This window comes from Elephas maximus, chromosome 18 (genome assembly GCF_024166365.1).
Source record: "Elephas maximus indicus isolate mEleMax1 chromosome 18, mEleMax1 primary haplotype, whole genome shotgun sequence".
Lineage (NCBI taxonomy): Eukaryota > Metazoa > Chordata > Mammalia > Proboscidea > Elephantidae > Elephas > Elephas maximus.
The window spans coordinates 43,331,176-43,358,097 of NC_064836.1; the positions used below are offsets into that span (position 1 = coordinate 43,331,176).

At 36.3% G+C, this 26,922-nt stretch overlaps 1 protein-coding gene across 1 annotated transcript in view; it reads left to right on the forward strand.

The window, feature by feature from the left end:
- The window catches only part of TMPRSS15 (transmembrane serine protease 15), a 143,427-nt gene that overhangs the window by 73,975 nt on the left and 42,530 nt on the right, over window positions 1–26,922 (forward strand). The window contains exons 15-19 of the mRNA XM_049858502.1: window positions 3,513–3,602; window positions 6,252–6,377; window positions 8,893–9,033; window positions 19,394–19,504; window positions 21,331–21,463. Of these exons, the coding sequence (XP_049714459.1) occupies window positions 3,513–3,602; window positions 6,252–6,377; window positions 8,893–9,033; window positions 19,394–19,504; window positions 21,331–21,463 (601 nt within the window). The remainder of the gene's footprint in view (window positions 1–3,512; window positions 3,603–6,251; window positions 6,378–8,892; window positions 9,034–19,393; window positions 19,505–21,330; window positions 21,464–26,922) is intronic.

A 26,922-nucleotide genomic window follows, 5' to 3' on the forward strand; every position in this document is an offset into this window, starting at 1 on the left:
AGCATGCATTTAAAAAGGCATGCGGGATGCAAGATATCTGTGTCAACCCCTTTGTAAAATACTGCATATTTTTTACATATTAAATGTAGTGAAAATCTCTATTGGTGTAGTAAGAAATTAATCAGAATATAATTTTTTTTTTTTTTTGGAACAGCACCAGAAAAAGAAAAATGAGAGAGTTTAACAGCTGTAAATGCCTAGAGTTCCCTCTAACAGACACGTATTTAAGTCTTGCTCTCTGGGTGAGGACGGTTTATCTGATGACACAGCATGATCATGATATCCAGAGTTGCATTTTATGAGCCTTTGGCTCCTCTATTAAGAAGCATATGCTATGTCTCCTTTATAGCAATACCACCATTAAAATAGATCGTGTCATCATGCCTTAAAGTGCTTTTGCCAAATTTCTTCCAGTCATCTATATACCAGGGCTTTGAACCAGTTAGTTGCAGTCCAGATTCACACTCCTGCTGAGAATTTGCATTTCTGACAAGGCACCAGGTGATGCTAATACTGCTGGTTAGGAAGTAGGGACCAATTCTGAGAACCGTAAGTAGAGCTGCGGTTCTCATAATTTATTGTATTTAAAAATCACCTGACTCAGAATGTACATTTTAACAAGATTTCCAGGTGATTCTAAATGGTTCAAAGCCCTGGTATATACAGAGAGTAATTGATACATCTTACCAATCCAAGGATCAGAGATATCTTACTGGTCAGTTATTTGATAGGAAATTATATTTTAAATGCCTGCCAAAAAGTATTTCTTAAGCATTTTAAAGAAAATGAATTTTCCAAGACTTTTGTGTAGTGGAGAAGTGCCAAATAAACTGCTTGCCTTGACAGGCTTAACAATTATACTTGAAAACATTTTAATTCTGGTTGGGTGTTTATTAAATTCCAACTACTCATCTTTAACTATAATAGTAAGTGTTCAGTTATATGAAAATGTAATGCATTTGTTAAAATGTAGGCTATTGTATTACATAGGCATACTAGGAGTAATATGCAATATAGAAATTTTTCCTATTTCTTGAAGAGAAAATGAGAATAATGGTTTTCACAAAAAAAAAAAAAAATCACACACACTAAGCATGGCTCAATTTGTGCAATAGGAAGAGGTAAGCCTCCGCAGGCTTTAACCTGCACTGTTATCTCTGTCCCTGCAATTACCCTTCCCCATTAGCCTTATTGAGAAATAAAGCATTTCATGATAACTAAGAATTATTAAAATTAAATGAGTTGTTTGGGGAATGGGAGATTGTGGTAATTCCTTCTTCATGAATCTTTGCCAGATGGTCAGTCATATAATCAAGGTGAAGATCAGCCTCAGATAGACAGCCGAGGTGGGAACATACAGTCAGCTTTTCCTTGCTCTTTTTTCCGTGGACCAAAACCAAACCCAAATCCATTGCCACTGAGTTGATTCTGACTCACAGTGACCCTATAGGGCAGAGTAAAACTGCCCCATAGGGTTTCCAGGGAGCAGGTGGTCGATTCGAACTGTTGACCTTTTGGTTAGCCGCTGAGCTCTTAACCACTGCATCAACAGGGCTTCTTTTCCTTTGGTTCAAATGCTTTCCTCAGCATCCTGTATATAGTGCTTTCTTTCTTCTAGAGCTAACCATCAGTGACCTCACTTGGCAGTTCCTTAGTCCGTATTTTCTTCTGCCCTCCTTCTCCTTGTTATGTACCCATCAAGTTGCACTTATTTAGACCCAATCTAAACCCTGCCTGTGGGTTGGACCAGATGATGGAAAAGAGTCAGAGTCAGTGTGAGACAGTAACGTAAGTGGGATGAGCTTGAGATGAACTGGGTTAAAGTCTTGATTCTGGTACAAAGTGACTGTGTAACCTAAGCAAGTCATCAAATAGCTCCAAACCTCAGGTTGTCCATTTAAAATGAAAATAATAATAAACTAATCTGCAAGGATGCTTTGGAAACCAGTACACACTGAGTATTGCCTTCTCTATACAGGTACTGTGTAGGATCTTAAATTATCTCTATTTTTTATGACAACCCAGAAAATCTCTAATATATATATTATATGTATATAATATATGGAAACCCTGGTGGCATAGTGGTTAAGTGCTACAGCTGCTAACCAAAAGGCCAGTAGTTTGAATCCACCAGGCGTTCCTTGGAAACTCTACAGGGCAGTTCTACTCTGTCCTATAGGATCGCTATGAGTCAGAATCGACTCAATGGCAGTGGATTTATAAAATATATATATACATATTATATATCAAAAGACATATTGCATTGGGCAAATCTGCTGCAAAACACCTCTTTCAAGTGTTGAAGAGCAAAGATGTCACCTAGAGGACTAGGGTGTGCCTGACCGGAGCCATGGTTTTTCAATTGCCTTATATGCATGCATGCAAAAGCTGGAAAATGAATAAAGAAGACCAAAGAAGAATCGATAAAGAAGAATTGAGTCCTTTGAATTGTGGTGTTGGTGAAGAATGTTGAATATACCATGGACTGCAAAAAGAACAAGCAAATCTGTCTTGGAAGAAGTAAAAACAAAGTGCTCCTTGGAAGCAAGGATGTCGAGACTACGTCTCACATACTTTGAACATGTTATCAGGATGGATCCGTCCCTGGAGAAGGACACCATGCTTGGTAGAGTAGAGGGTCAGTGAAAAAGAGGAAGACCCTCAACAAGGTGGATTGACACAGTGGCTGCAACGATGGGCTCAAACGTAGAAATGATTGTGAGGATGGCACAGGACCGGGCAATGTTTCATTCTGTTGTACATAAGGTCGCTATGAGTTGGAACCGATTCGATGCCACCTAACAACAACAAATATATATATATGTACCAAGTCTCAGAAATATTAACCATCTCAGAATGACAATTTCAATCCACCAGCTCCAACACATCCTCATTCGATTACACCGTGTTTTCTCCCCAGATGAGAGAAAGTACACGGAAACAGTTTGCAAACCATATGATTTTGTCAGAGGTTTCAGTGCTCTTGCTCATCTGGGTCTGGACAATCCTGGCCCAGGAGATCATGTAAAGCTGTCCATGCTCAATCTCCTTATGGACAGGATAGTTTGGCAATGACACTACTGTTGAGCAAGAGCAACTCCCTCTTTCTGTCCCATCGTATACATCATAAAACTTAAATCTAGGTCTGTTACCAGCAAATTCAGAATATGCATATGAATTCCAAACTATCTCAATAAATGAGGTAGATGATATGTAAAAGAGGGGCCAAAGAAGAGGATATGACTGAGGTCACTCACGTACATGTGGAGACATTTAATTATCCTGCCTGTAATCTTATCCCTAACTGATTGGGGTAAGTAATTTGAGTATCATCTCCTTAATGATAGAGTAATATTTATCCCAGTTTTCTGTATTCTTCAAATTAGGTTATCTTCATTCTGTTGATCATATTTTTACATGTAATAAACCACACATGCAAAAAAAAAATCTGTCAAAAATAAATATTGGATTACTAATGATTACTAATGATTTTTCTCTGCTTTCCTTTTCAGCGGACTGTGGAGGACCTTTTGAACTATGGGAGCCAAATACAACATTCAGCTCTATGAACTTTCCAAACGACTACCCTAATCAAGCTTTCTGTGAGTCATTTCTTTTCTAGGTTATCAGTAACAAATGAGCATGTCATCATTATCTATCCCTTGCCACACCAAAATAGATTATAAATTTGTCAAACATCGGTACATCTACCAAATCTATCCGATTGCTTATTATGATGACAATAATAATTGCTAAATTTTTTAGCATTTATTTTATGCTGGACACTGTGCTAGCTCTTAATATACATTATTTCAGTCAATTCCCATGGTGATTCTTTTAAGCAAGTGCTACTAGTATAACTTTCAGTTTAAAAAGCAGAGTAGAACCAGTAATTGAGAAAGCCAGTCTTTCTCTAGATGCAGCTCTCTTAATAACTCTCCTTGCGCATGCATATAATGTCTACTGGGTATACAATAGAGCCCTGGTGGCATAGTGGTTAAGAGCTACCACTGCTAACCAAATGGTTGGCAGTTTCGATCCACCAGCTGCTCCTTGGGAACCCCATAGGGTCACTACGAGTCGGAATCGACTTGACAGCAACAGATTCAGTTTTTTTTTTTTTTTTTGGTTTAAGTATATAATGAGTCTGCAGTTCTATAGAACAAAGTCAGTGGCAAGTATAAAAAATAAAAGCCAATTGTGACAACACTTTCTGTAAATATAGGCTAGAGTCAATAAAGCAGACAGTTTGAGTAATCTGATAAGACTCCTAGTACAGAGGTGAAATAAGGAGGATCACTACAAAATCTAGGGCTAGAGAAAATAGTTCGCTAAAACTGAAGAAGCGCTATCTCTAGGTCAATGTTCTTCACTAGAGAAGCTCATTAGAGCTGCATAGGGATTGTGTGAGAGATGTAGATTCTCCAGCCCATCTGACAAAGATTTCACACTAGTAGGTCTGGGTTGGGGAACAGACATGTTCTTCCTATGCCCACTCCTGGTTAGGACCTCTGATCTAAATGGAGAATTCTGCAAGTGAAAGAAATGCCCCAATGGCATTGAAAAATGTGATTGTAGAAAATGCCAGTTTTTTTTTTTTTTTTATATCTTAAAATGATCCAGAGAGAAGTAGGTGCTACTTTCATGGCAGAATAGTGTCACCATTATAGGCAGCTATCTGATCTGAGAAGATAAATAGCCATTACTCTACTTTGTCTTATATGGAGAAGCAGAGATTATCATTTCTACTTCACATCGAAGACCTCTTTTAAATAAATCATTTGAACTATGAAATGATCTAGAAAATCCAAAACCCAGTGGAACATTGAAACAATTTGGAGAAATGTATTAAATTTGTTGAGCTATTCAAAAATATTTAATGAACTCCCTTTATTTGTAAGACACTGAAATAAGAACAGATGGAACAAGTATAACACAATTCCAATAGGTTGTCAGGCATCACAAAATATCCAAGGTACTGTTAAAGCAAAGGTACAAGGAGGACACTGTAGAGGGGGACCAAGAAGTACTTAACATGTAAAAGGAGACAATTACTTTTCTTTGAATTTCCAACCAGAGAGCAAAATTAAATAATGCTAACAGATGGAATTGAAGGTGTGAAGACGTTTTGAACCATGTTCAGCAGCTTGCACTTTATTCTGAGAGCACTGGAGAGATTTTGAATGGTTTACAGGAAAATCGTGATAGGTCAGGCTTGCATCTTAGATGGATCCATCTAGCTGAAGTATCAGAGATAAAAGATAAGGAGGTGAGCCTTAAGCATCAACAATTAGCAGATGAGAAATGACAGTGGCTTGAACTCAGATAGTAACAATGGAAATTGAGGAATAAATGGGACTCGAGAGACATAAGTGGTAGTATCAACAGACCTTAGTGATTGATTAGGTGCAATAAGAGCAAGGGGATCATTCCTGGGCTTCTGGTATAGACAACTGTGAGTTGATTGATGCAGTTCATTGAGATAGAAAGGAAAAGAAAGGAGTGAGTTTGGGAAAGAGATGATTCTGTGTTCTTTTTAGAACATGTTGGGTTTGAGATACATTGAAGTGGAGATGCACAGTAAATAACTGGATAAATTTGTCTAATAAAAAGTGTGGAAAAAAAGACTTGGAAATCACCAGTATGTATATGAAAATGTATTCCTTAAGAGCCAGTGAGACCACTCTGAGTGAGAAAGGGCCTAGGACAGAACCTAAAGACTAAAGCATTTCAAGAATCAATAAAAAACAAGGAGTACTTAAATGGTGCTAAGGCTAGTAATTTTGTGTTTTGTTTCATTTCATTTTCCAAGTGAGATACCAGTACATAGTATACATAAATGCAAAAAAAAAAGCAAAGATTTACTTTCCCTACAAATTGCATTTTAATCATTTAATTTTCTTTTAAATTTTATCATAGAAAATAAATGAATACAACTAGAATATTAATGTCTTCTAATACTCAAAATCTCTATTGTAGGAGTAAGACTCTGCAAGTTTTTCATTAAAATATTACATTTATGCAAATTAAAACAAATTCAATTACAGTAAATATTTCAAATTTAATTAAAAATGTATATTAATATGCCTGATTAAACTAAAATATTTCTCACAAAAATAACAACTTGAAATATTGATGTTCATGATATGAAAAATAATGTTGAAAGTGACATGAAACAAGAAAATGAAACTTTTAGGGGAAATCAAATGAAGTGAGTTCTAAACTAAGTGTTTTTATTTATTACTTTTAAGGTATTTGGAATTTAAATGCACAAACGGGAAAGAATATACAACTTCATTTTCAAGAATTTGACTTAGAAGATATTGCAGATGTAGTTGAAATCAGAGATGGTAGAGAAGATGATTCTTTGCTCTTAGGTAAGTTTGAATATTTCCAATTTGAATATTGTGTTGGATGGAAGATTATATACCCTAAGATGCTGGACTCTGAGAAGGATTTCTCAATAAATGTAATCAGCCTTCTCAAGTCAGCAAAATCAAATAAAACTGTAGGAAATGTGTTAAGTTTTACATGAAGCTTTCAGTGGGGAGTAGTGTTTACACTGGTGACTTAAAAATATATATCTTCTTCTTGAGCTTTCTTGACAAACCAAGATTAATAGATTTGAGTCACCGGTTCCTACCGTTACAATAAGCAGACAGTCTTGGAGATAAAAAGCTAAGGACAGGTATTATGTGATTTGCTTTGATTACTTTACATCAGACACCCACAGATTCCTATTAAGTCTGGTTTTGTTTGTTTGCTTCACTTCAAATTAACCCAACAAATTATGTGTTTGATATGCAGACTTTTACTTTACATTTTTTTATTATTTGGATTGGCTGTGTCTCTCATATTGGATGCTTATATATAAATATGTGAGAGTGATCAAAAATTTGACCAAAGTTGTTTTGATTTGGTCAACTTGTCTACTGATGATTATTTTTAATAAATACAGAAAAAAAATACTCTTTCAGAGGAGGGAATTTTTGTACTAGATCGGGAAATACATGATAACCATATTAAAAAGCTATCACTCAAATGTGATAGCTAATATGCTAATTAGCTAATAGCCAATTTTTAAGACAGAAGCATCTTTCTTGCAAGTCGTGTATGAAATTATGAAGATGGGTGGAGGGTTCAATGGAATACCTGAAGTAATGCACTTTAGGACTAAACCCCAAAACCCAGTGCCGTCGAGTCGATTCTGACTCATAGCGACCCTATAGGACAGAGTAGAACTGCCCCATAGAGTTTCCAAGGAGTGCCTGGTGGATTCGAACTGCCGACCCTTTGGTTAGCAGCCATAGCACTTAACCACTACGCCACCAGGGTTTCCACTTTAGGACTACATGTGTTTTATCTAATGGTGCTTTGGACTCATATCAACTACCCATTAACTGTATCTTATAAAATCTGGCCTGTTAGCCATGGGGATGCTATCGTGTGAATGCTGCAACTAACTGAAGAGTCCAGAAGAAACATTCTATAGCACATGAAGAGACAAAACTGTACAGGGGAGTCCCCAGTCATGCACAATCCATCCCCCTAGGTAGGATTTGTCAGAAAAATCCCAAAAAGTTCCAGAGTGAAGCTTCCTGGAAGAGGTTTGAGGACCACACACAGAACAAATGGAGCTAAACAATGGAAGCTCCTTGTGGGGCTAAAAGGCTAGTTGTTATAAAGTATATAAAAACTTCAAATTTGGCTTTTATATACACATTTGTAAACATGTTTTGAGTAATTTTTTTCATTTCCAGTTTACATTGTTCTTCAAATAAAAGCTTCAGTGTTTTCATGATATAAGAAAACTCGATGTTCATCATTTCACCTCTTAATATTTACATAAATCATTGAAAAGTAAATAATAATTCTGGAAGGATATCTTGAACTCATAGTTTCCAAATGTGTAGGCAAGGAGCTCTTTTGAAGCGGAATTGCTTTCAGGGATTCCAATATATAAACATTTATAAGGATAAATGTATTTTTTAATTAGCTTAAGACTTTATTTTTTAGTAAAGAGTGTTTCATTGTTTACGAAACCCACAAAGCCCAGGAATTAGTGGGTAAAAGCCTGAAAATCATCATCCAGATTTATACTATCCATTTTTAATTAACCCATTCTTCAGATTGTTTACTATTTAACTCACAAAAATTAACAGATAGATTTAGACAAAAATTTACTAAGGGAAACTATAAGCTTCATTGCTTTATGTTATTGTTGGGTGCCATCAAGTCGATTCCGACTCATAGTGACCCCGAGTGGCAGCGTAAAACAGGCATGTGGTTTTCTTGGCTGTAATCTTTAAGAAAACAGATAGCCAGGTCTTTCTCCCACAGAGCCTTTCAATCAGCAGCAGAGCACTTAACTGTCGTGTCACCAGAGCTCCTTTAAGCAGGCAAATAATCATTCCTCTGGGATAATATGAGCTTGAACACTTGTGGTGCTTTAATCAGGTATTACCAAAAAAAAAAAAAAACTGAACCCGTTGCCATCTAGTCGATTCCGATTCATAGCGACCCTACAGGACAGAGTAGAACTGCCCCATAAGGTTTCCAAGGAGTCCCTGATGGATTGGAATTACTGAACTTTTGGTTAGCAGCCGAACTCTGAACTACTACACCACCAGGGTTTCCTAATCAGGTAATATCACGAGTAATTAATTCACCATTAAATTGTAGAGCTGCAGAAGTCTTAAGTAATATTAAAGTTGGCTTCCTAGAAGCAAAGTCTAAAACGTAAAAGAACATACACTTTTTTTTTTTTAATACGTGGCTGCTTCATGAGCCTGTTTGCATGTAGCCCTACGTCTAGAAGATGAAATGAAATGTATATTTCCTTCTAAATACAAAGGATCATTTCACTGATTTTCCTGTTTTCTTTTGGAGCAGCTGTGTACACAGGATCTGGTCCCGTAAAGGATGTATTCTCTACCACCAACAGAATGACTGTGCTTTTCATCACTGACGACCTGGTGACAAGCAGGGGCTTTAAAGCAAACTTCACTACTGGCTATCACTTGGGGGTTCCAGGTAAGCACACTCAGGATTACATGTTGTGTGTTAACTTTTGGAGACAAACTATAAATGCATATAGGATTGCAAGACCAAAATCAAGTTTTCAGCATTTGCATTGAAAGCTCCCATTCTTCCTCTTAAGATTTTTTTTCCTTTATGTCTATATAAGCATCACCTGAGTTTGGGTAAAGCCAGACCCCACGATGTTTTTCAGCAGATTGTCTATTCCACTTCTTTGGTATAAAGAGTCATAATTCTTTTTGTTCTTGTTACTTCATGTAAATTTTGGGCATTTTGAGGACTGTGCTAAAAGTTAAAAGTGGGGGACCTAACACTTCATGTTCCCTTTGCTAAGAGCATTTTCAAAAAGCAGCAGGGAAACAGGCATGCCAGCTATTTAAATGCCAACAACATCCAATTAATAAATTAACATTCTTAATTTATTAGAGACAACCAGTGTAAAGTTGCTGCAATGAAGGAATTTGATCATGACGTGTGCTGGCATCCACAATCTTCTTACCTGTGTTTACTAAATCAGTAATGTAATCGGTGGGAACAAACAAGATTGTGGACTGCTTTACATGGTTATATACAACCACATATAACTCTTTACATTTAACAGTGTACAGAGATGTTTTCATAGTTTGATGCTCCACTCAAACTATGCTTTATCTTACACTACTGCCTCACAACTCGTTGGTTCTCTGTAGGTACAAATAAGTCAGGAAAGCAGAGTATATGTTAATCCTTACATCTATCTTTGCCTTACAGAGGAGGCGGTGGTCAGTTTGGGTTTTGTTTGTTTATTTTAGCTTCTAGATGCCTAGGCAAGACATAGCGTTGAATGATCTTCACCTGGCCTATTATCTAATCCCACATCCAGATGTGCAATTAAGTTATGTTTATATCTGTTCCTCCACTCAAAACCAGCCTAGATCTTTGACTCCAAACCAGATAGGGCACTATGCTTTCAGCTTTACAGAAAATAAGGAAGTTGACAAGTATCTACAACTAGTCTACCAGTCGACCTACTAATAAGCTACAACATTTGTTAATTTCCAGACTACTGAGGTAGGAGAGAGTGGTAGTCCTATCAGCTGACCTGCTCTTCAAGATTTTATAATTGGTTTTTGAATCAGCTACTTGTGAATTATAAATAACAATGACAACGAACCAATCAAAATAGTAAATTAGTGAAGTAAACAAACAAAAAAATAAGACTTAGGAAAATTTATATAGCATAAAAAAGGAATAAAGATTTTGAATTTATTTTAAAATTAATTGATTACATGAAAAAGAAGGTGTAGGAATGACAAGTCATTATTAAGTAGCAAAAAAAAAAAAAAGAAAGTACAGTGACATGAAAATAACAACAAATTTAATGAATATATATTAAAAAAAAACTAAACCCAATTCTGGCTCATAGTGACCCTATAGGACAGAGTAGAACTGCCACATACAGTTTCCAAGAAGTACCTGGTGGATTCAAACTGCCAACCTTTTGGTGAGCAGCTATAGCTCTTAACTACTGCACCTTCAGAGTTTTATATACATATAAAATCAGAAACTTCTCCAAAACTAATTAAATCACTACTATGGAAAATTCAAGGCAATTTTGAGAATGCCATTTTGAATTGAGTCACTTTGATTCTGTCCCTTGACGATTTTCTTACGATAACCATGTTTGTGTATCAATATTTTATCTACTGTTTATGTGTTGTTTTTTTATCTTTGTGATTTATGCATTATTTTAATTTAATTCAATATTTTATTTAACTTACTTAAATCAATGATGCTTTTAAGTTGTAGATGGGTGATGGACATGAATAAGGAAAAGTTGATAGTTTATATTTAGTACTTTTAAGATAAAACAGACTTTGGATATATTTTGTTTGATAAAAGCTGATTGGTTTCTGTCACTATGTTGAAAAAATGATATAATAAAGAACTTTGGATAGTAGTACAAAACACAAAGTGCTTTTGTACCATTATTTTATACCTAAAATTATCATCCTAAGAAATTATCATCCTAACTTTTTTCAAAACTAAAATACAATTATAAAGTGCCTGTTCCCATAAGTGATATCACAGCACAGTAGACCCTTGAGAAATGTGGAAAATTATAGCCATCTATGGCCAGAGGAATTTTATGTTGAAACATTGCCACAACCAGCTTATCGTTTCTGATTTGATTTGTAGTCTTCGTTAGTGCTGTTAACTGCACAATTTTCTGTTCAGCTGGATAACTGTTCAAAAAGTATGGTTCCAGAATAGCTATATATTCACAAAAATTCCTGCAGCCAAACATCATGTTCTGGAAATATAAGCCAAAGAAAAGAATGAAAAACAATCAAAAAAGAGTTGAGAAACCTAGGAGTCCAAAATGGACATGTAGGAGAGGTTACAAAGTAACAACACAAAAATAATAAGCATTCCTAAAGAAGAACCCACAATTTGTCAGTTTGTCATACTGTGGTGGCTTGCATATTGCTGTTTGAGACCGGAAGCTATGACACTGGTATTTTAAATACTAGCAGGGTCACTCATGGTGGACAGGTTTAAGTGGAGCTTCCAGACTAAGACAAACTAGGAAGAAATACCTATTTACTTCCCAAAAAAATCAGCCAGTGGAAACCTTGTGAATAACAGTGGAACATTGTCTGATACAGTGCTGGAAAATGAGCCCCTCAGGTTGAAAGGCACTCCAAATACCACTGGGAAGAGCTGCCTGATCAAAGTAGAGTGGACATTAATGACATGGGTGGAGCAAAGCTTTTGGAATTTTGATTTGCTGATGTGCATGATTCAAAATGTGAAGAAACAGCTACCAACATCCACTAGTAATCCGAACATGGAATGTACAAAGTATGACTCAAGGAAAACTGGAAGTCGTCAAAAATGAAATGGAATGCATAAAGATCGATATCCTAGGCATTAGTAAGCTGAAATGGACTGGTATTGACCATTTTGAACCCAACAATTATATGGTCTACTGTGCCAGGAACGACAAATTGAAGAAGAATGGTGTTGCATTCATCATCAAAAAGAACATTTTAAAATCTATCCTGAAGTACAAAGCTGTCAGTGATAAGATAATATCCATATGCCTACAAGGAAGATCAGTTAGTACAACTGTTATTCAAATTTACATACCAGCCACTAATGCCAAAGATGAAGAAATTGAAGATTTTTACCAACATCTACAGTCTGAAATTGATCAAACATGCAGTTAAGATGCATTGATAATTACTGGTGATTGGAATGCAAAAGTTGAAAACCTTTGAAGGATCAGTAGTTGGAAAATATGGCCTTGATGATAGAAAAGACACCTGAGATTTCATGATAGAATTTTGCAAAACCAACAACTTTTTTATTGGAAATACCTTTTTTCAACTACATAAATGGCAACTTGGAAATCCTGGATGCAATACACAGACATCGAATTGACTACATCTGTGGAAGATACTATGGAGAAGCTCAATATCATCAGTTAGAACAAGGCTAGGGGCCAGTTGCAGAACAGACCATCAATTGCTCACATGTGAGTTTGAGTTGAAGCTGAAGAAAATTAAAACAATTCCATGAGTACCAAAGTACAACCTTGAGTGTATCACACCTGAATTTAGACCCCATATCCAAAAAAGATTTGATGCATTGAACACTAATGACTGAAACTAATGACCAAAGCCAGACAAGTTGTTCAATGACATAGAGGACATCATACATGAAGAAAGCAAGAGGTCATTAAAAAGACAGAAAAGACCAAAACAGATTATCAGAAGAAACTCTGAAATTTGTTCTTGAATGTAGAGTAGCTAAAGCAAAAGGAAGAAGTGATGAAGTGAGCTGAACAGAAGATTTCAAAGGGCAGGTCTAGAAGACAAAGTAAAATATGGTAATAAAATGTGCAAAGACCTGGAGTTAGAAAACCAAAAGGGAAGAACACACTCGGCATTTCTCAAGCTGAAAGAACTGAAGAAAAAATTCAAGCCTCCAGTTGCAATAGTGAAGGATTCTATGGGGAAAATACTAAACAATGCAGAAAGCGTCAAAAGAAGATGGAAGGAATACACAGAGTCACTGTACCAAAAAGAACTGATCTACTTTCAACCTTTCAGGAGGCAGCATATATATGATCAAGAACTGACAGTACTGAAGGAAGAAGTCTAAGCTGCACTGAAGGCATTTGTGAAAAACAAGGCTCCAGGATTTGAAGGAATACCAGTTGAGATATTTCAACAAACAGATACAACATGGGAAGCACTCACCCATCTATGCCAAGAAATTTGGGAGAAAGCTTCCTGGCCAACCAACTGTAAGAGAACCATACACATGCCCATTCAAAGAAAGAAGATCCTACGGAATGCAGAAATTATCAAACAATATCATTAATATCACATGCAAGTAAAATTTTGCTGAAGATCATTCAAAAACAGTTGCAGCAGTACATCAACAGGGAACTACTAGAAATTCAAGCCAGATTCAGAGGAGAACGTGGAACAGGGATATCATTGCTGATGTCAGATGGACCTGAAAGCAGAGAATACCAGAAAGATTCTACCTGTGTTTTATCGACTATGCAAAGGCATTCAACTGTGTGGATGATAACAGATTATGGATAATAAGAATGGACATTCCAGAAAACTTAATTGTGCTCATGAGGAACCTGTACATGGAGCACGAGACAGTTATATGAACAGAACAAGGGGATACTGCATGGTTTCAAATCAGGAAAGATGTGCATCAGGGTTGTATCCTTTCACCATACTTTTTAAATCTGTATGCTCAGCTAATAATCTGAGAATCTGGATTATATGAAGAAGAATGTGGCATCAGGATTGGAGGAAGAATCATTAACAACCTGCGATACGCAGATGACACAACTTTGCTCGCTGAAAGTGAAGAGGACTTGAAGCACTTACCGATGAAAATCAAAGACCACAGGCTTCACTGTGAATTACACCTCGACATAAGGGAAACAAAAGTCCTCACAACTGGACCAATAAGGAACATTATGATAAACAAAGAAAATGTTGAATTTGTAAAGGATTTCATTTTGCCTGGATCCACAATCAACACCCATGGAAGCAGCAGTCAAGAAATCAAATAATGTATTGGACAAATCTTATGCAAAAGAATTCTTTAAGTGTTAAAAAACAAAGGTGTCACTTTGAGGACTAAGGTGTGCCTGACCCAAGCCATGGTATTTGTAATTGCCTCACATGCATGCGAAAGCTGGACAATGAATAAGGAAGACCAAAGACATGAGTGAGAAGGGAGAAAAGTGAAAAGAGAAGAAGAATTTGTGAAAAGGAAGACTTCAGTAAATTTTTCCATCAAAAGTATTATCATTGCTGGTTTTTTCATTAGATTCTTATAATGAGATATAGCATCAAAAACTTGGAAAATATGGCAATCTCCATTCAAAATAAAATCTAAACATAATCTCTTGCTCTCAACACAAAATATATGGTGTAGGGTTTGGTCTTTTGACTAGATTCAGTTACTACTGTTTTGTTATTTATGAAGTAAATTATTTTCAACAGCAAATTCCCTTGATTGGAGGTAGAATGGAGAGTCTCCCAAGACCAATTCTGCATGGTGAATATTCTAGGAGTAGGGTTTCACATTCCTCCTAGACATGGTACAGGTACCAATGAATAGAAAATGGATTGACTGGATTATCATCAGCATCATCTTCTCCTAGCCAGATTTTCACACCGACAGGAAAGCAATAACAGAGAGTTGGCAGTGAAAATATAATCAACCTAGTAAAGGAAAGAGAGATTGGGCACACGTATCTGTTGATATTGGTGCATTTTCTGTTTATATCAAACTGGAGTATATTAAAAATAGATTTATTAAGATTGGTCTCCTATAAATGTCCCCTCACTGCTCTTTTCTGATACTCAGGGTCTTCATTTGGAATTCAGTGGTGCTTAACAGGCAACTGTGGAAGTGGCAGCTGATTACATTTAGGGGCTTAAAGTCCTTTCCAAATTGTGTGGCATGGGCCTTAGAGATCAATTCAGTTCCATATAAAACCGAGCATATGTTGACTAAGTGAGGCAGAGCTACTGGAGACTTCATAAAAAGGAGATGGGGAAATTAAATTCTTAGCAATATTTCTTTTTCCTTCTCTCACCATGGGCATAAAACTATCAAAAATAAAATTTCGGAGGCCACAGAGAATTAAACTGTTGGATTAAAGACTTTCTAATGAAACCAAACTACTATATATTGCAACAAACTAGAATCCAATTTATGCATGTAAGGAAAATTTTTAAAGAGCTTATTTCCACCTCTCCTCAGAGTTTATAATTTCTATTCAGTTTAGCAACAATAGGTGGTTTTGCTCCATCGGCATTTCTATATTCAACGTATCCAGCTTACAGAAACAAGTTAATTTTTCTGGATCCATAGGATATAATCCTACTGGCTTTGTCTAGAGTACAGAAATGAGTCATAATTTTCAGATATATATAAATGTTTTCATTCAGATATTCAACTTGTTCCATTCAATTAGTATGTGCTTTTCGAATTAAATATAGTCCATCTACACTGGTAAAAGAGTAAAATTATCAATAAGTTTAGCTCTAATTAAATTATTGGCATTGAGAATTCATTTTTACATCATGATTTTAACCAGCCATGAAAACAAAGTAATGAGATCATTTAAAAATAACTAGTGGTGACTAACATTCTATAAGTAAACTAAAATATTTGATTGAGTATATAATTAATGATGGCAACTTTTTAACAAGTATAATATATTAAGATGTAGATTTAAGGTAGAATATATAAATATAAATGTATGTATAGCTGGTTTTAAAGCTCTACTCTTTTCTAAGTGAAATTTAATACCAGATGGATAAAATATAAAATCAGTTAAAATATCATTGCTTGCCTGTAGACTACATAGCTGTCTTTGCGCACATATCGTCTCACTAATCTGGTTTAAAACTTTTGTATATTATGAAACAAACTGAAAATTACATTTACAAGAACCTCCCTTATACCATTATATTTAGAGATTTTTTTTCCTACTTCTCTCACGGTATAAATGTTAAAAAAAAAAAAAATCCCACATGGCTTCCTTAAAATATCTTCTTATTAAGGTCATTTAGATTTGGATAGAAAAAACATGTAATTTCCAATGTTTGAAATAAAGTATATGAATAGCTTCAATTGCTTTCATAGACACCCAGAGGAAAGAGTTAGTTACGTCTACTAGTTGTTTCCTAACCTGGAGAATAGCACTAGTGTAGGAGTTTCAGAATTTTTCCAACTGTGACATAGTAAGAACTAGATTTTAAACCATGTAAGCACATGGAAGTAAGAATGTTATCTTAAAAACCTCAGTGAGAAGGCTGATTTGTAAATGTTATTATTTTTGCTATTAAGACTATTATTTATTGAGCATTTATTATATGCATATTGGCACATTAAATACATTTCATTATTTTTTTAGTTTACCCTCATGACACACCCAAGATATAAGTAATATTTATTCCTATTTGATAATCAAGGAAACTGAGGCTCAGAAAGATTATTTGCTTCAGGTTGAAAAGCTAGAAAATGGTTAAATTGCTAGTCAAATCAAGGTCATATGATTCCAGAATCATTTTTTAATCACCATTAAACATAAGAGATAACTCTTATATTCATAATTTTTAAAATTAATTTATCTCCTTCAAATCATTAGAGTTACCAACATCCAATTCCCTTAAGTTTAAAATGTATTTTTAAAATCATACTTTTCGAAATGGCTTTATTTTGTGTTGACTCTCTTACTAAGATCCATGTTGATTTTTGAAGCATTTATCACTTCTTTAACATGAGTTAATTTATTTCACAAGACAAATATGTATTGATTCCTTACTTTGTGCAAGGCATTTTGCCAAGCCCTGGGCACCCAAAGATAAGGAAACCTGATAGGTGGAAGTTTAGCTATGGCATTATATATTTGACTTAATGAGTGGCTGGACTCAGTGAGAATAGGTAAAGAAAAAAGCTTTATTTTTCTCCATTTATCTTTTTTTTTAATCTTTATTTCAAACCTCTCCTCCTGTCACTGGAAACCCTGGTGGTGTAGTAGTTAAATGCTACAGCTGCTAACCAATGGGTCGGTAGTTCGAATCCGCCATGCGCACCTTGGAAACTCTGTGGGGCAGTTCTACTCTGTCCTACAGGGTTGCTGTGAGTCAGAATCGACTCGACCGCACTGGGTTTGGTTTTTTTGTTTTTTTCCTCCTGTCCCTGGAAATTTCAGGCAGATTTATTTTCTCGTTCAATTACTTCAAGTATTGAAATATCTTAATTCGCTAACTAAGGACTTATTTGGGGGTATTAAAATCTACACTACAATACAACATCAAAACTTTAATATTATCTAATTTAAAGCTTTTTTTATCTCTCCTTTCAGGCACAAAGCTTGGCCCAAGAATAGCTTAAAGTGGGGTAGGATAGAAATATTGTCTTTGACTCATCTTCCACTTTCCTTCCCATCTGTCTTCCCATATTTCCAGTGTTGAAGTAGACGAGCACAGGAAAATCTGTCGCCACTGTCGTTTTCTTTAGGCTAACACTGGCCTCTGGCCAAATGCTTGCTCTTTTGGAGAACATTGTTGTGAGTTCCTGGGAGCCCCAATCCTCCATAGGACTTCTAGACTGTAGGCATGGGTAGTACACTTTTTGGGTGATCTCTTCTAATACTGCTCAGCTCCTAATCCTAGGTTTCATCTCTCTGCTTCTTTGTGCTCTAGCCCTCTTTCCCTAACGGGCAGCTGTGTCTTTCCCAGTGTCCACATGAACAAAATGGAACCCATGCCTTGCACCCACATAAGGAGGAAACGCAGGTTGTTTCCACTGCCATCTTCTGTCCTAGCCTTAACTAACATCAAGGGGTGTTCCAGTCAACTTTGTGACTTCTGAATTCATTACATAGGAAGTGAACACCCATCTTTATTTATATAGCTGCCTGCCCACAAATGTGAGGGAACTAAAGCCACCGTCGCCCATGAATTTTTCGCTATACTTCACTTTAGTCTGGTATTTTTAGTCTTCACAAAATCAGTTTATTGAGTTTTAGCCTGTGCTCTTTATTATAAAATGGAATGGAATGGAAAGGAATGGAATGGAATAAAAAGAATAGAATAGGATACAGTTAATTTAGTTGCACATACAGAGACACACACAAAAAAATTCTACGTGTGTCCTGGAGTTATGATTTAAAATCTATTTCTTACTATGGTTACCCAAACCCAGTGCCTAAGAGTTGGAAAAATTCTGATAACCTCTACACTAAAGAAATATCAGCTTTTGTGATTCTGCAGTGTAATAGGTTTTCAGTTGTGTGGAGTGAGATGCTATCCACTCTTCTTTCAGGCAGCCCCATGGGAATTGGTTCTCTTGGGGATGAGACATTAAGGCTCTCCATACCCAACCAGCATCTCCATTCTCAGCAGGTCCAAATGCCACGTGGCCCTGAACACAGTTCCCGGTATCATTTTAGCATATAGTAGCCATAATCAGAAAACACCTTGAGATTCGGGACAAAATTCTCTAAGATCAGCTAATTCCAGGAAATAGCAATACCCATTCCCTTTAAAAACAAATATCCCAGGAAATCTCTTTTGACACAACTCATTCTCTAGCAACAACTACCAATTGCTTCTATATCTACCCAGCTCCTTTCTTGCCTGCTTCTTCTTCTGTTTTATTTTATGTTTACATGTGCCAAGCACATACTCATGAGTCCAAGCCTGCTTTACTTGTCCAGAGTGCTATCCCCAACTGCGTCTCAAACTGCAGCTATTGCAGGGTTTCCATTTCTTTGTGGCTACTCTTTTCCACCTGGTCAAGATTTCATTGAGCTGTTTTCCAACCTGGTCTGACTTTGTCTTGTCAAGTGGCAACTTTCAGTTTTCTTTCTAGCAATGGTTTGAAAGTGTCATTTGGATGGTGAGGCCAAAAGACCTCTCCTGAAGCCATGCTTCTGTAACATTTCACCTATTATTGCTTAGATGGTATGTTTATTTGGGTTTGTTCAAGGGATGCCGTCAGAGATTTCCGTTGGTAGGGTAGTCCCAACACTCTCAGCGATCCCTTAGAACTAACCCAGGGCATGCTGCAAAGGAAGTATCTGAAGTTTCATCCACACTCTCCTCAAGCTACAACTCTCCTTTTGATGCTACTATTTCTGAGGTATTCAGAGTAACTAAGTGCACTGTCTTGTTCAATATGGTAGCTCGCTCCACCATGTGCTCTGTCACAGGGCTATGGTAAACGGATAGAAATGGGATAGGTACTCCAGAAATTGTAATGTCTATTGGTAATGTCTATATCCTATACAATAAACATTCTTTCTCCGCAGAACCCTGCAAGGAAGACAATTTTCAATGTGAAACTGGAGAGTGTGTTCCACTGGTGAATCTCTGTGACAGTTATCCACACTGTAAGGACGGCTCAGATGAAGCACACTGTGGTATGCCTTGTTTTCTTTTTATTTTTTTAACTTTTTTTAATTTATTTAATCACTTTAGCATATGCATTTGGATTCTACAAATGTGAAAAGAAGAAAATAAGTGTTTTTTTTAGGCCATGTTTTCTTGCGTTTGTTTTTATTTTGTTGTTGAGAATATGAACAGCAAAACATATCCCATTTTAACAGTTTCTACACGTAAATTCAGTGACATTGATTACATTCTTAGAGTTGTACATCTATTCTCACCCACCTTTTCTGAGTTGTTCCTCCCTACTAACATACACTCACTGCCCCCTGAGTACCCCATCTAAACTTCGAATTCGCTGTTGTCACTTTGATCCCATAAAGGTAATTCTTTAAAGAACATAATGCTCAAGGCAGACATTCTTTACTAGTTAAGCTAGACTATTGTTTGGTTTTAAGAAGACTTCAGGGGTATTTTTGGTTTAAGGCTGAAAGATTATCCCAGGGCAGTAGATTCAGGGGTTCATCCAGATCCCATGGCTCCATGTTTCATTGCTGTTGGTACAAGTATCTCCCAGTGATTTCAGGTCCTCTGTTCCCACTCCAGTTAGAGACAGGTTAACACATAGGCCTAAACTTTGTTTGCTTGTTTAATCTGGCTAGATTTAATAACTGTAAGCATAGGACAACTCACATTCAAGTAGGGAGTATAAAATAGACAAGAATTCAAACCATGCACTTTAGTAACACTTTTATTGACTGCTTTTTTTTAATACTCTGTAGGGTCGCTATGAGTCGGAATCAACTCAACAGCACTGGATTTTATACTCTGGACATTGCTAACACAAAAAAGGCACCTGCATTTTTTTTTAATGACTGTTTTTTTTTTGGAATTGGCTCTTTGCATTCTTGGCTCTTTAGTATCTACTACTCCTTCTGCCTTGTTGAGTTTTCAATCCATCCACCTTCCAAACCTTGTATAAAAAACCTTGTATAGCATTACGAATTATGGTTACTTTCACGTCTTATTTTTATTTTGAAATAAAATATTTTATAATATAAATATAATTTTAAAGAAAATATTAAAGCAAAGATTTAAATGTTACTATCTGTCAGGCACTGTAACTACTGATAAGTGCTTTAAATAATCCTTTAATTTGTATTAGCTATATATATATATATTTTTATATTTTAGCCATGGGGAAACTGAGCCTTAGAAAAGCTAAGTGGTTGCCAAAGATCACACCCCTAGTGAAGGCTAAAGCCATGTTTTAAACCTAAGTCTGTCAAATTCTCATAGTAAAAAAAATATATATATACAATAAAATTTCTATATAGAGTTACAATATGGTGTTTGGAAGTAAGACTACCATTGCTGATGTTTTATCTGTTTGAAAAAGTAGCTTAGCTTGGCCCAATTCCTGCCTAGCCACTAACATCCTTAACATTCTATCAAAAATAGTGTGAGTTACTAGGGAGGTTGATGGAGATCAAACAGGAGAAGACAGAATTCAAAGAAATAGTTTCTGGAGAAGAAAGTAGAAAAAAAAAATGCCTAAAGTTATTCTTAAACTTGAGGCTTCCTTCTTTTAGAAATTAAGTTTATAAGGCATATTCTTCCAAAATAACCTTGTATATTTTATGTTCATTTGCTTTATTGGTATGCAATCAACTTGCCTTTTTCCATTTGCATAGTCATATGAAGGAGCAAAATTAAGTTCACCAAATTTGTATTTTTCAACTTAGGCCTTCCAGCATACTCAGTAAGGAAATACTACGGTCAATTTCTAAACTCTAAATGTTCAGAACATTGCACATTTAGTTTTGGTTGAAGTGACCTGTGTGTGATCTAACCTCTTTAGTGCGTCTTTTCAACGGCACAATGAACAACAAAGGCTTGGTGCAGTTCAGAATCCAGAGCATATGGTATGCAGCTTGTGCTGAGAACTGGACCACCCAGATTTCAAATGATGTTTGTCAGCTGCTGGGATTTGGGTAAGTAATTCTACTCAGCTCTCTTTTGAGAGATTCTCTCACTTTTTTTTTTTTTTTTGATACAAAATCAGATTTTTTAAGAAATTTAAAATTCATGGAAGTTATGAAATTATAAAATACACATAAAAGGAAGAAAAAGATCTTGAGTAGCCCTATTCTCAAAAAATCACCACTGTTAAAGAAGTTTTTATAATTATTATATGACTATTTATAAATATATTATAATATAAGTATTAGATTAAATATTATATTATGCGACCTGCTTATATATGAGCATTTAGGCTGTCAGTAACTATTTTTCTACAGATCATAGGTGATACATCATGTCAAACCTGCATGCTCACAGGTTGGCCCAGATATCTAAACAGCCAGGAGGCCCTTAGAAAAAGGGAGTGAATCACTACATGTGATTCCTCCATGAGTATCAAACCCTTCTGATCAGAGCCTGAACATGGGTTAGCACACAGAAAGTAGATCTTATGACTTTATTACTTACAAAAAGAAGCAGACAGTATACAACAGACAAGCAGTCCCCTGGGCTCAAATCTGTCCAAGCAGAGATGGGAAAACTTCTACATGCTCCCTGCTGTGCACTGTAGATGAGGGAACCGAAGGGAACAGTTGCATTATGTGTCAGTCCTCTCTGGCTTCTGGAAGCTGTCCTGGTGACAACACAGAACTCTTTCATGCATGCTTCCACCTGGCATCGTGAATGAGGCCTCAAAATGAGCCAACCTTCTGTGGGTTCTACCTGGCCAAATAGGCCTAGCTAGGTGGACTGGACACTTACGCTATGCATACTTCCAACTAATACCATAGTTAAGAGACCACGAGGTCACTCACCAGCCATTTTTATACCCTAAAGATCACTTGACTAGGATCTACGTGACCCATTGCACAAAGTACAATGTAATTTCCCAGCCTGACTACTCTAGAAGGGAGGGGCTCAGACACCTTGACGCCAAGTCTGGGATTATATCTCTTTAACCCTGCTGAGGTTTGGGCAAACCATTAGGCTTGAGGGCAGTAGGAGGGGAGTGTGGTGGTTTGTTCCTGAAGCCCAAAGATACCAGCAGGAGAAGGAATGGGGAAGACATGGACACCAGACTTGCCCAAAAGACTGCCTTGTCACATCATCATTTTTAAGAAATTAAATATTCCATCTTATGGCTATATCATAACCCCCCCCCCCCCGCCCAGTGCCGTCGAGTCGATTCTGACCCATAGCGACCCTATAGAACAGAGTAGAACTGCCCCGTAGAGTTTCCAAGGAGCGCCTGGTGGGTTTGAACTGCCGAACCCTTTGGTTAGCAGCCGTAGCACTTAACCACTACGCCACCAGGGTTTCCGGATATCATAATAGATCTAACTAATCACAAGATTACTTAAGAGAATATGCTTTTGCTATATCTTTGCAACATGTTCATGATAATTCTTTAGGAAAAGTTGTAGAAGTATGATCATCAGAAAAGATAAGCAAAATTTAAGGACTTTCCCAGGAAGAGTAATGCAAATGATAATGCCATATTCGTGACTCACCAAAAATTTGTTTTTCTACCCAGTCTGATGTCACAATATGTTACTTCAAATATAAAAATACACTATATTTGTTTTCTACCTTCCCATCAATCTCAAAAGTAATGAGGAAAAAATGGAAGCTAAGGTTTTAATAAGTAGTAAAAATCTACTTCTTTTAAGTTGTACAATCTGTCGGCTCTAATTCACCACTCTGATCTTCTGGTGTTCGTGAATTTGGAGATCTGGAGATTCCCAACTGTACTGAGTCACATGTGGTTATTTCATCACTTATAACACTATATAATTAACCAGTTTATCAGAATCTTATATTAAACTATAAGGTCTTTAAAAGTAAGGACCATGTCTACTTTATCCATCATTGTATTACTAAGACCTGGAATAATCCTTGTCTCAAAAGAATAGGTGCTAAATATTTGTTAAGGCAATGAATTATTCATTATATATACATATGTATGTACATATAGAGATATAGGCGTACCTAGCTGTCTGAATATATACTAAAAGTTGCCCAATTATAAATTATTATTCACTTTCTGTCCAGAACTGGCAACTGATTTTTTATTTTTAAGTTTATAGAACAAACAAGTTTCTCATTAAACAATTAATACACATATCATTTTGTGACATTGGGTGTCAAGCCCATGATATGTCGACACTCTCCCCTTCTCAACCTTGGCTTCCTTATTACCAGTTTTTCTGTTCCATCTGCCTGCTCATCCTTGCCCGTGAGCTGGTATGCCCATTTAGTCTCGTTTTGTTCTATAGGCCTGTCTAATCTTTGACTGAAGGGTGAACCTCAGGAGTGACTTCATTACTGAGCTATAAGGATGTCCAGAGGCCATACTCCCCAGGTTTCTCCAGTCCCTGTCAGGCCAGTGTCTGTTGTGTGTGTGTGTGTGTGTGTGTGTGTGACAGAGAGAGAGAGGTAGAGTTTTGTTCTGCATTTTTCTCCAGCTCTTTCTGGGACCCTCTATCATGATCCCTGTCAAAGCAGTTGGTGGTGGTAGCTGGCACCATCTAGTTGTGCTGGGGTCAGTCTGGTGGGGGCTGTGGTAGTTGTGGTCCATTAGCCCCTTGGACTAATCTTTCCTTGTGTCTTTGGTTTTCTTCTTTCTCCCTTGCTCCATATGGGGTGAGACCATGGAGTATCTTAGATGGCCGCTCACATGTTTTTAAGACCCCAGATGCTACTCATCAAAGTAGAATGTAGAACATTTTCTTTATAAACTATGTTATGGCAACTGATTTTAATTCATTCCAAAAGATTATATGAAGTTACAAAGGAAATTAAGTAAGCATGCACATATCCCCTTAGCATTTGGTAGTTATCTCAACTATCTATTCCTGACTCAACAAACTCAAAGTCATTTGATTACTTTCCTCAGTAATAGGTAGCACAAATAACAGCCTTTATCCTACACATCTCCAAAATTTATTCAAAGTTATTTTTTTGAAAGTAAAATATATTTTCCAATAGAAATGTTGCATCCAATGGTTAGGTCTCTGAACTAGCCTATAAAAGCTATTTAACTTCTAGTGAAGCAGAGAATTGTATTAGTGCCATTATAGAACCGAAACACCATGTGTAGGTATTTTATCATCGAAAATGTGTTGAGGTCCCACTTGAAATGTCAGAAATGCCCCCATAACTTCTTGCAGTTGGATTGAGAGTTCCAGTTCCCCTGTCACCAAACATACTGTGTATTCAGAGTGGAAACTCTCCGGCTCCAAGCTGTTAAAGTCAACCTCAACTGGAAAGCAATTCCTATCAATAGCAAAGGGAGGAAATCGGTTTTATCATCCTTATGTAAATAATCATCAATTTATGTGTATTGATCAGAAACTTCTCGCTATATATGTGTGTATACATATATACATACACATATTCCTTTTTATTATACATTCTAGCTTGTATTCTAGTAAAAACCCTTTCAGCATGAGAGTCTTTGAGACACAAAGGGTCTTAAGAGGAGGATGGGCTGTAGAAGGAATGATATAATTTGATAAAGAATCAACCAAACACCAAAACTGATAATTGTTTACTTATCGTAACTTCAAGTAAGCCACTGGGTAAGTGACATTGATTCCAGGTTCCTATGTTAAGGTTGATTTTAGTTCAACAGTGAATTCACAGAGTTGAGGCCCTAGGAAGTTTTTTGCTTTCAGGCCTAAAGTTGCCAGTAAGGCTGAAGGGCTGTTTTATAGACTCAGTAACTTAGTTTGTAAAGATTAGGCTAAGGAGATTGGTAACTTGACCTTGTTTCAATAATTGATAAATCCTAAATTCCTTTCACTGTGTAGGAACTTTGTGTTTCAACTCACCACCTTTCTAAACATCACTGTATGATTAAAAACATAGTGGTTCTTTCCATTGTGGTTTGTGACTCTTCATTAAAATGTTTCCTGGAGGATATATAGTGTTAAAATGAGTCATTTACCAACATTAAAATGATCAACATCTTAGTGACAGAAATTTTTTGGATGAATTTGAATGAAATATATTAGATGATAGCATAATACTGATTTCTACAGTTGCATGAGAGAATATCTATTACAAAACACGTCTTTATTGCCTTTTAACTGTTGCTAATATAATTATTTTGATCAGAAACCTAAGCATTAGCAGTGATATTGTGTCTGTACCACGGATCAGTAAGACATGTTTTTATTTTAAATGCTTATGTGGTAGAGATAAGACACATGAAGAGATCATTAAAATATAATGTGATAAATACAATGCACTATGGGAGAACCTAATTCAATTTGAGTATGTCAGGGAAGGCTTTCTAGAAAATGGTCTACCTGAATAAGTGACAGCCAACTCCACACAAAACTGTGTACTATTTATTTACATGTTTTTGGCCTTTTTTTTCCCCCATGCAGATTTTACCCTCTAGTTCACTGACCTCATCTCCTGTGAATCACAATCCTTTCAGCTGCAGACAGGGACAAAGAACTAGGTTTTTTAGTGTGTATCAAGCAAGCAGCACATCCACTGCCTTAGATACAATACTTGGGGTGAAGGTCAGACACTTGCTTTCTTCAGAAATGAGTCAGGTACTCTCTGTGAAGACTTTAATCATTAGGCCTGCGCTTATTAAATAGTCTCCACAGTGCTCTAGTAATTGAAATCAAGTCATAGTCTTAATGAGAATTTGTCTAGACTGGTGCATGGTAACTGAAAGAAAACTTAGCAAGTTTAAAATGATGTGTTTGGTACAGTGGAAAGTAATTTAAGACTCAATTTATTTAAAAGACCCTGTAGTCTCTCAAGATTATTTATGCAGATAAAGTATAAAATGCGATTCCCCACAGATTCTAGTAAATCATATGAGGTATATTTCATCAGCCTTTGCTTTTTTAAATCAAAGTTTTTCATTCCCTGCCATTTATAGCATGCATAAGTAAAACGTACTTTGAATAACATTTTCACGTCACTGATCAAAGTATGAAAGTAAACGTTTTATCCTGATCCAAGAATAAGTGCTGAAGAAACTTAGAATAATGCTTTTTAAATGGTATTTTCTAGGAAAGAACACTACACAGTTTCTAACCCAATATATGAACTCAGCAAGTTGGTTTGCTTTGCTAATCCATTAAAAACGAGTAGAAAAGAAATCATCAGCTCTGGAAAACTTTACAGATTTAGGAAATATTAATTGGATGATTTGCGTCCCTATCAGACAGCCTAAAAGGGGTTGCTGTTCATTTTTAAACCCTATAATCATCTTGTGCAAGACACCTGAAGTTCAAATATCAGTAACATCACATTATGTTAGACCTCTCATTCTCAAGCCCAGATGAGAAATGGAATAGCTGAAGTATTCTCCCATTTCAGAAAGTGTTTTGAAAATGTTGTGGGGAGCCCTGGTGGCACAGTGGTTAAGAACTACAGCTGCTAACCAAAAGGTTGGCAGTTC